The 9,896-nt window shown below is 48.2% G+C and overlaps 1 protein-coding gene across 1 annotated transcript; it reads left to right on the top strand.

The window, feature by feature from the left end:
* Positions 1-1,034: 1,034 nt before the first annotated feature.
* On the top strand, positions 1,035-7,847 carry LOC135553824 (acid-sensing ion channel 2-like). The gene is made up of 4 exons (XM_064985760.1): positions 1,035-1,439; positions 2,059-2,679; positions 5,551-5,631; positions 7,764-7,847. The coding sequence occupies exons 2-4, from the start codon at positions 2,104-2,106 to the stop codon at positions 7,845-7,847; spliced, it is 741 nt and encodes a 246-aa protein (XP_064841832.1). The 5' UTR covers positions 1,035-1,439; positions 2,059-2,103.
* The last annotated feature ends 2,049 nt before the right edge of the window (positions 7,848-9,896 follow it).

Raw genomic sequence — 9,896 nt, forward strand, 5'->3', positions numbered from 1 at the left:
ACACACATACACAGGGATACACAGAACACACACATTTGGGGTTATGTCTCTGCATTACTTCTCTCTGTGTGATATCTCTGTGCAGTCCTTGCCTGCTGGGCACAAAATGCAGTGTTTGTTATCAGTGGGGGAGTGGAGACTTTCTGTCTTTCTCCTGCTTCCCCTGTCATTGCCCCCCCCCCCTTCTGTCTCTCTCCATCCCTCTCCACCACTCCTCATGTGTGATCCCTCCCCTCCACCTTTCCCTAACCACCCCTCTCCACCACTCCTCATGTGTGATCCCTCTCCTCCACCTTTCCCTAACCACCCCTCTCCACCACTCCTCATGTGTGATCCCTCTCCTCCACCTTTCCCTAACCACCCCTCTCCACCACTCCTCATGTGTGATCCCTCTCCTCCACCTTTCCCTAACCACCCCTCTCCACCACTCCTCATGTGTGATCCCTCCCCTCCACCTTTCCCTAACCACCCCTCTCCACCACTCCTCATGTGTGATCCCTCCCCTCCACCTTTCCCTAACCACCCCTCTCCACCACTCCTCATGCGTGATTTCTCTCCTCTACCCCTTTCCCTAACCACCCCTCTCCACCACTCCTCATGCGTGATCTCTCTCATCTACCCCTTTCCCTAACCACCCCTCTCCACCACTCCTCATGTGTGATCCCTCCCCTCCACCTTTCCCTAACCACCCCTCTCCACCACTCCTCATGCGTGATTTCTCTCCTCTACCCCTTTCCCTAACCACCCCTCTCCACCACTCCTCATGCGTGATCTCTCTCCTCTACCCTTCCCTAACCACCCCTCTCCACCACTCCTCATGCGTGATCCCTCTCCTCCACCTTTCCCTAACCACCCCTCTCCACCACTCCTCATGCGTGAACTCTCTCCTCCACCTTTCCCTAACCACCCCTCTCCACCACTCCTCATGCGTGAACTCTCTCCTCCACCTTTCCCTAACCATCCGTCTCCCTGACAATCTGCGTCCTGCATCCATCCGTCAGTCGGTTAGTGGTGAGATGGGGGATATGAAAACAGGCGGGCGGAAAAGAAAAATGAGAGCAAGAGGGAAAGAAAAACAGAAGCAGATTCAATGAGACTTCACTGTGGAGAGGAGGAGTGTGTTTGTGTGTGCTCTATCCTCTCTCTCTCTCTCTGCGCGAGCGTGTTTAAGCGTGTGCATCTCTTCTGGCTCCACTGTCGTTCACTGGCTCCATGGATGAGCTGGGAAGAGGAGGGAGAGCGGAATCAGCGGATGCGTCTGGCCAGAGGAGAACGGGAGGACTTTGATCGGCATGCGCGACAAACTGGCGGCGCTGATCATCAGCGGCTCTATCTCCATCCCTCCCTTCCCCCCCTCTCTCCCCTTCTCTCCCTTTCTCTCTCACGTGCACACACACTCACACACAGGCTGGATGTCATCTCGCTAGGCTGAACAAGAGGTGCTTAGGCTTGTCATTAGTCGCACAGGGAGATCCAGAGAGTTGTGTGTGTGTGAAGTGGGGACACTGAATACACAGAGGTGGCTTTGATTGGCTCGTGGCTTAAATGACTCTCTCACTCTGTGTCACAGTGTACTTACCTCTGGGATCCTGACAACGAAAACGGTCACTGACAGAAGGAGAGAGGGCGGGGGGATATTGGAGGAGTGGAGGGGGGAGGTTTCAGGCACAGAGAGGCTGGCATCCAGAGTAACTAGGGACAGAGAAAGAGTGGAGGCGCGGAAGGAAGGGATGCCCTGGGGGTGCATCTTTCTATTCTTCACGCTCTCTTTTCTATCTGGAGTAAGGACTTGGGGGTTGTGAAGGTCTCTGCTTCGTGCTCTTCCTCTCTCTCTGTCTGTAGGTCTGTCTTTGACTTGACTCTCTGGGTTGCTATATTTTGTTCTGTGTCTGTGTTTGTCACTCTTTCTGTGCTGCAGGTGTGTATGCCCCTCCTCTTTCTCTCTTTCTCTGTGTGAACTGAACGTGTGATTGTGTTCCTTTTCTAGGTGGAAGTTCAGGGCTCTCATTGCATTGCCTCTCTTTCTCTCTCTCTGTGTATATGTGTGTGTCTCTGTAGGTGTCTGTGTATTGGGGCGTCCTTGGCTGTGGGACCGGAGGGGTCATGATGGACCTAAAGGAGAGTTGTGGCAGTGAGGGGAGCCATGAGAGCTCCAGTCAGCACCCGTCCTCCTGGCAGGCCTTCTCCCACACCAGCACGCTCCACGGCCTGCGCTTCATCTTCCCCTACGGCCGGCCAACACCTCGCCGCCTGCTGTGGGCCGCCGCGCTACTGGCCTGTCTGGGCCTCCTGGCCCTGGAAAGTGCCGAGCGCCTGGCCTACTTCCTCTCCTACCCCCATGTGACGAGCGTGGATGCCGTGATGTCGGGCAGCTTGGTGTTCCCTGCCGTCACCGTGTGCAACCTCAACGCCTACCGCTTCAGCCGCCTGTCCCGCAATGACCTGTACCACGCTGGGGAGCTGCTGGCCCTGCTGGACGTCCATCTGAGGATCCCTGAGCCCCAGCTGGCCGAGCCCCACGTCCTGGCCTTCCTCACAGACAAGGCCAACTTCACCGCCTACAGGCCCAAGCCCTTCAGCATGCGTGAGTTCACCGAGAGGGTGGGCCACGACCTTAAGGAGATGATGCTCTACTGCCGATACCAAGGCCAGGAGTGCAGCCACAAAGACTTCAAAATCGTAAGTCTACTCATAGTCTCCCTGTCTGTGCTCAGGTCTGGCACGGGTCAGATCTGCTGCTACTGCAGCGCAGTTGAGTCTTCACTCAGAAGGCTTTGTCTGTCAAGTGTTAATGTGTGTTCTGTGATATGGTCTACACGTTTTCAAAGAGCGGTAGAGTTTTTTTCCCTCTGAGTTGACTTGATGTATGTTGGTAGCTGATGCTGTTTCCTCCGATGCTACTGTGCACTGGGTCCCCTGCTGTGTATTTCTCTTGATATTTTTGTACTTCCATCTACAGGTTGTTTTTTAGTGATTGTGTACTGCAAGCACACACTCTGCAGCTGTCCTGCTATTGTTATCTTTATTTCATCCACAGGATAGCTCTTGGGGTTTTGACAGTCTGTTCAACAGGTCTCTTGATAGTCCCCATAAATATGGAATAAGTAGTTTGTCTTTGGGCTGAACACGTGATATAATTTCAGATTTCATGGAATGACAGCTCTTGTTACCCAGCTACAGCTGTTGTTGCCCAGTTACAACTCTAGTTGCCCAGTTACTGCTCTTGTTGCCCAGTTACTGCTCTTGTTACCCAGTTACAACTGTTGTTGCCCAGTTACAACTCTAGTTGGCCAGTTACAACTGTTGTTGCCCAGTTACTGCTCTTGTTACCCAGTTACAGCTGTTGTTGCCCAGCTACAGCTGCTGTTGCCCAGTTACAACTCTAGTTGGCCAGTTACTACTGTTGTTGCCCAGTTACTGCTCTTGTTACCCAGTTACAACTCTAGTTGCCCAGTTACAACTGTTGTTGCCCAGTTACAACTCTAGTTGGCCAGTTACAGCTGTTGTTGCCCAGTTACTGCTCTTGTTACCCAGTTACAGCTGTTGTTGCCCAGCTACAGCTGCTGTTGCCCAGTTACAACTCTAGTTGGCCAGTTACTACTGTTGTTGCCCAGTTACTGCTCTTGTTACCCAGTTACAACTCTAGTTGCCCAGTTACAACTGTTGTTGCCCAGTTACAACTCTAGTTGGCCAGTTACAGCTGTTGTTGCCCAGTTACTGCTCTTGTTACCCAGTTACAGCTGTTGTTGCCCAGCTACAGCTGTTGTTGCCCAGTTACAACTCTAGTTGGCCAGTTACAGCTGTTGTTGCCCAGTTACTGCTCTTGTTACCCAGTTACTGCTCTTGTTACCCAGTTACAGCTGTTGTTGCCCAGTTACAGCTGTTGTTGCCCAGTTACAGCTGTTGTTGCCCAGTTACAACTCTAGTTGGCCAGTTACAGCTGTTGTTGCCCAGTTATACTGCTCTTGTTGCCCAGTTACTGCTCTTGTTGCCCAGTTACTGCTCTTGTTACCCAGTTACTGCTCTTGTTACCCAGTTACAGCTGTTGTTGCCCAGCTACAGCTGTTGTTGCCCAGCTACAGCTTTTGTTGCCCAGCTACAGCTGTTGTTGCCCAGCTACAGCTGTTGTTGCCCAGCTACAACTCCAGTTGGCCAGTTACAACTCCAGTTGGCCAGTTACAGCTGTTGTTGCCCAGCTACAGCTGTTGTTGCCCAGCTACAGCTGTTGTTGCCCAGCTACAGCTGTTGTTGCCCAGCTACAGCTGTTGTTGCCCAGCTACAGCTGTTGTTGCCCAGCTACAGCTGTTGTGGCCCAGTTACAGTTTGTAGCCCACAAGTTCTCCAGACCATGCACAGGCTGTAGTATATGTACAGGTTGCTGCTAATGAGTTTTCCTCTGTTCTTTTTGTCTTGTAGCCATAGAGCCGTAGCGCACACACAGGCCCTGCTGTAGACATGCCTTTAGGCTCTGATCTGCTTTGATGAGCTTCCCTTTGAGGAGTGTAATCATTCTTGTCATTAACGGAGAATATCTCTATCTAAACTAGCATACTGGCAGCTTGTAGATCGTCTGAGTTGAGATTTCCAGGTCGCCCAGTTTTGTAGTCACAGATGGATTCATATCTTGGTTTTTCATCTCGGGACACACTCACTGACACTGCACAAAGACGAACTGGCAAGGCAACAGTGATGTGTAATGTAATAGCTACCTCTGGTATTACTGGGGTGGTCTCAGTGACTAATTTATAATTCTGTCAGGAATTAGTCATTCTTCAAGGGTGAATCTGTAACCTAGTAATCTTTTGGGAATCTCTGTTTGGACAATATGTCATTTCCTGTTAACTCTGTTGGATCCTTTGGGTGTAAATATTGACCTAAGAATGCTCTGTAGTCAAACTTGCTAGTCCCTGTAGTGATTTATGTACTAGTGACGTTTTTTCAAATCAAGTTGATTTGGTTACATACACATATTTAGCACATGCTATTGCGGATTTAGCGAAATGCTTGTGTTCCTAGCTCCAACAGTGCAGTAATATCTAACAGTTCACAACAATACATACAAATCTAAAGTAAAAGAATGGAGTTAAGAAATCCAGTACTGGTCAAAAGTTAGGACACACCTACTCATTCTAGGGTTTTTCTTTATTTTTACTGTTGTTTACATATAGAAATATTTGGACGAACAATGTCGGAGTGGCATTGACTAATGTACAGAAGAATAGAATACAGTATATACATATGAATTGAGTAAGACAGGATGTAAACATTATTAAGGTGACTAGTGTTCCATTATTAAAGTGGCCAGTGATTCCATGTCTATGCATATAGTGCAACAGCCTCTAATGTGCAGGGTTGAGTAAAAGAGTGGTTGCTGGCTAGTGATGGCCGGCTAGTCTGATGGCCTTGAGATAGAAGCTGTTTTTCAGTCTCTCGGTCCCAGCTTTGATGCACCTTCGCCTTCTGGATGGTAGCGGGATGAACAGGCCGTGGCTCGGGAAGTTGATGTCCTTGATTATCTTTTTGGCCTTCCTGTGACATCGGGTGCTGTAGGTGTGCTGGAGGGCAGGCCGTGTGCCCCCGGTGATGCGTTGGGCAGACGGCACCACCCTCTGGAGAGCCCTGCGGTTGCGGGTGATACAGCCCGACAGAATGCTCTCAATTGTGCATCTGTAAAACTTTGTGAGGGTCTTAGGGACCAAGCCAAATTTCTTCAGCCTCCTGAGGTTGAAGAGACACCCTCAGAGCATGCGCAGACCAGCTGGCTGGTGTGTTTACGGACATATTCAATCAATCCCTATCCCAGTCTGCTGTGGGAACAGCAGACCAGCTGGCTGGTGTGTTTACGGACATATTCAATCAATCCCTATCCCAGTCTGCTGTGGGAACAGCAGACCAGCTGGCTGGTGTGTTTACGGACATATTCAATCAATCCCTATCCCAGTCTGCTGTTCCCACAGCAGACCAGCTGGCTGGTGTGTTTACGGACATATTCAATCAATCCCTATCCCAGTCTGCTGTGGGAACAGCAGACCAGCTGGCTGGTGTGTTTACGGACATATTCAATCAATCCCTATCCCAGTCTGCTGTGGGAACAGCAGACCAGCTGGCTGGTGTGTTTACGGACATATTCAATCAATCCCTATCCCAGTCTGCTGTTCCCACAGCAGACCAGCTGGCGGGTGTGTTTACGGACATATTCAATCAATCCCTATCCCAGTCTGCTGTTCCCACAGCAGACCAGCTGGCTGGTGTGTTTACGGACATATTCAATCAATCCCTATCCCAGTCTGCTGTTCCCACAGCAGACCAGCTGGCTGGTGTGTTTACGGACATATTCAATCAATCCCTATCCCAGTCTGCTGTGGGAACAGCAGACCAGCTGGCTGGTGTGTTTACGGACATATTCAATCAATCCCTATCCCAGTCTGCTGTGGGAACAGCAGACCAGCTGGCTGGTGTGTTTACGGACATATTCAATCAATCCCTATCCCAGTCTGCTGTGGGAACAGCAGACCAGCTGGCGGGTGTGTTTACGGACATATTCAATCAATCCCTATCCCAGTCTGCTGTGGGAACAGCAGACCAGCTGGCTGGTGTGTTTACGGACATATTCAATCAATCCCTATCCCAGTCTGCTGTGGGAACAGCAGACCAGCTGGCTGGTGTGTTTACGGACATATTCAATCAATCCCTATCCCAGTCTGCTGTGGGAACAGCAGACCAGCTGGCTGGTGTGTTTACGGACATATTCAATCAATCCCTATCCCAGTCTGCTGTTCCCACAGCAGACCAGCTGGCTGGTGTGTTTACGGACATATTCAATCAATCCCTATCCCAGTCTGCTGTGGGAACAGCAGACCAGCTGGCTGGTGTGTTTACGGACATATTCAATCAATCCCTATCCCAGTCTGCTGTGGGAACAGGCTCTGAGGGCGCGGCTGGGGATGCCGTCTGGGGTACCAATGTAAGAAATAAGGGAGAGTTACGGGGCGATAGTCATTTAGTTCAGTTACCTTTGCTTTCTTGGGTACAGGATCAATGGTGGACATCTTGAAGCAAGTGGGGACAGCAGTCTGGGATAGGGAGAGATTGAATATATCCGTAAAACACTCGAGCCAGCTGGTCTACGCATGCTCTGAGGATGCAGCTAAGGAGGCCGTCTGGCCCAGCAGCCTTAAGAAGGGTTAACAAGTTGAAATGTCTTACTCACGTCAGCCACAGAGAAGGAGAGACCACAGTCCTTGGGAGCGTGCCATGTCAGGTGGCACTGTGTTATCCTCAAAGCAGGCAAAGAAGGTGTTTAGCTTTGTAATCTGTGATTGTCTGTAGACCCGGCCACTTCCGTCTTGTCTCTGAGCCATTGAATTGTGACCCCACTTTGTCTCTGTACTTACGTTCGGCCTGTTTGATTGCCTTACGGAGGGAATAACTACTCTGTTTGTATTCAACCATATTCCCAGTCACCTTGCCATGGTTAAATGGCAGTGGTCTGCGCTTTCAGTTTTGCGCGAATACTGCCATCTATCCACAATTTCTGATTTGGGTAGGTTTTAATGGTCACAGTGGTCACAACATCTGCTATACACTTCCTGATGAACTCAGTCACCGTGTCAGTGTATACATCAATGTTATTCTCAGAGGCTACCCGGAACATATCCCAGTCCGCGGGATCAAAACAATCTTGAAGCATGGATTCTGATTGGTCAGACCAGCATTGAATAGACCTTAGCCTAGGTACTTCCCGTTTGAGTTTCTGCCTATAGGGAGGTATGAGCAAAATGCAGAGTCACGGCTCCTCCTCTGCAGTGCAGGGGCGGTTCCTCCTGCAGGCAGAGGAGGGTCGTTAGTGATTGGAGTCACCTGGGCTCAGGGTATTTAAACTGCTGCTTCACTAATCTCTCTCTCTCTGCTCCTCCAGGCATGATCCTGTTTTGTTTGTTCCTTTGTAGTTTTGCATAGTTTTCACTCAGTCATTCACACACACAGATTCATGCATCCCTGCACTGTACATACACCTTACTTTCACACCTCATTTATTTTTCTTTGTTTAAAGTTAATGGTTTTGGTTTACAATAAAGAACCTTTTTGATTGGCCTATACCTGTTGTTCGCGTCCCCTCATTTTTGCCACAGGCTATGAGCCGGTCTGTGACAAGTGGGGGCTCGTCCGTAAGTTAAAGTTAATTGTACTTTAGTCTTACTTTAGTATTTTACTTTGACATTTTGTTATAGTTGGTTTAGGTTTTGTCTAGATTGTCTTTGTCTTATTGATACGTTTGTTTATTTGTAATTTGGCTTATTTGATTATTGTTTTGTAGTTAACTTGGGTTAGTTTAGTTCAGATTGCCAAATTTTTTGCTTGAGGGGATGTTTTGGTTGAGCAAATATTGTTGAAGAGAGCGTTGAGAGCCATGTGTTCTTTTGATTTAGTTAACTTGGTAGCTAAATTTGGTTAGCAATTCACTCTGGGTTTTTCTGGGTTTTGTTCAAGTGGGAGTCCTCTCCTTTTCAGGCTTATCAGCGAGTGTCGATAGGAGGCTTGTGGTGTTTTTGTTTTAGGTGCCAGTGAACGTGGGTAGAGCATCCCTTTCCCTTTTCCCTGACATCTGGGGCCAGTTTCTGGTTGTCTTTTCCACTCCACTGGTTTTGTGTGCATAAAACCCCACCACATGTGACTACACGAAGACCAGGGCCAGTTAGTTAGTGGTTTTTGGAGGATAGTGGGGTGTGGCTCCTGTCCTTGAACCTAGACTGACAGCAGGTGAGTTGTTTTTTTTGGAGCATTTGTAATAGTTGTATTGGTTGAGGAAAATGTCTTCCATTCTGAGTGGTTTTGTTCAAGCACCTTCAGAGGTAGCCTTAGAGTTGTGTACTAAGGAGCAGTTCATTGAAATTGCTGAACATTATCAGATTGAGATGGTTGGATTTTTATTTAAAGAGACTGTTAAAACTAGATTAAAGCAGGGTCTTAGAGAAATGGGTGTTTTTTGGGGTCAGTCTGCTAGTAGTGAGGGTGCAAGTTTTCAGTCTAGCCCTTTATTAACTTTTGAGCAGCAGAAGGAGCTGTTGCAAATGCAGTTAGAGAGAAAGTGATTGAGAAATGCTAATAGACCAGAAGGACTAACACAGTTTGATGTTACACAGAATCTTTGTTTGTTCCCTAAATTTGACGAGTCAGATCCAGACACGTACTTTGCTTTATTTGAGCGTATTGCGGAAGCGAGAGCTTGGTCAGATTTGGACATGACTATGTTGTTGCAATGTGTACTTACAGGTAAAGCACGTGAGGCTTTTGCAGCACTGAGTGTAGCTGACAGTAAAATGTTTGCTAAAGTTAAATCAGCAGTTCTGAAGGTCTACGAGCTTGTGCCAGAGGCATATCGTCAACGCTTTTGTTACAGGAAAAAGTTAGTTTCTCAAACCTATTCTGAGTTTGTTCGTGATTTGACTTCTGTATTTAATTGTTGGTGTACAGCTTCTGAAGTTAGTATTTTTGAGGGTCTATCTAATTTGATTTTGTTGGAACAGTTAAAAAATTCTGTCTGACCAGGTTGCTACATGCATGAATGAACGTAAAGTTAAGTCTACAAGTGATGCAGCAATCCTTGCAGATGAGTACAGACTAACACATAAAAGCCATTTTGAGTCAAACAGTGACATGTACCATAAAAATAACTTTACTCCTTGGAATAGTAGGTCACCTTTGTCTGGGGCTTCTTTCCAAAGTCCTCAGCAGAAGTGTGGGTCTGGAGGATTAAAGCACTGGTTAATGCTAATACCTGTCGCTACTGTTTAGTTGAAGGACATTGGAAGAAAGATTGTCCTCTGCTTAAATAAAAAAAGTAAGGTGAAGTTAAACCTGCTGTGACGGCAGCTCCTGTTGCAGCCCCTGACCAC

This window comes from Oncorhynchus masou, chromosome 14 (assembly GCF_036934945.1).
Source record: "Oncorhynchus masou masou isolate Uvic2021 chromosome 14, UVic_Omas_1.1, whole genome shotgun sequence".
Taxonomy (NCBI): domain Eukaryota; kingdom Metazoa; phylum Chordata; class Actinopteri; order Salmoniformes; family Salmonidae; genus Oncorhynchus; species Oncorhynchus masou.

What these genes read in the sequence shown, in the direction of transcription:
- LOC135553824 (XM_064985760.1), top strand. Translation starts at nt 2,104, where the DNA reads ATGATGGACCTAAAGGAGAGTTGTGGCAGTGAGGGGAGCCATGAGAGC. An exon ending in GCCACAAAGACTTCAAAATC is followed by an intron (nt 2,680 to 5,550) that starts GTAAGTCTACTC and finishes CGGGTGCTGTAG; the next exon opens with GTGTGCTGGAGGGCAGGCCG. An exon ending in GGAGAGCCCTGCGGTTGCGG is followed by an intron (nt 5,632 to 7,763) that starts GTGATACAGCCC and finishes TTCTGCCTATAG; the next exon opens with GGAGGTATGAGCAAAATGCA.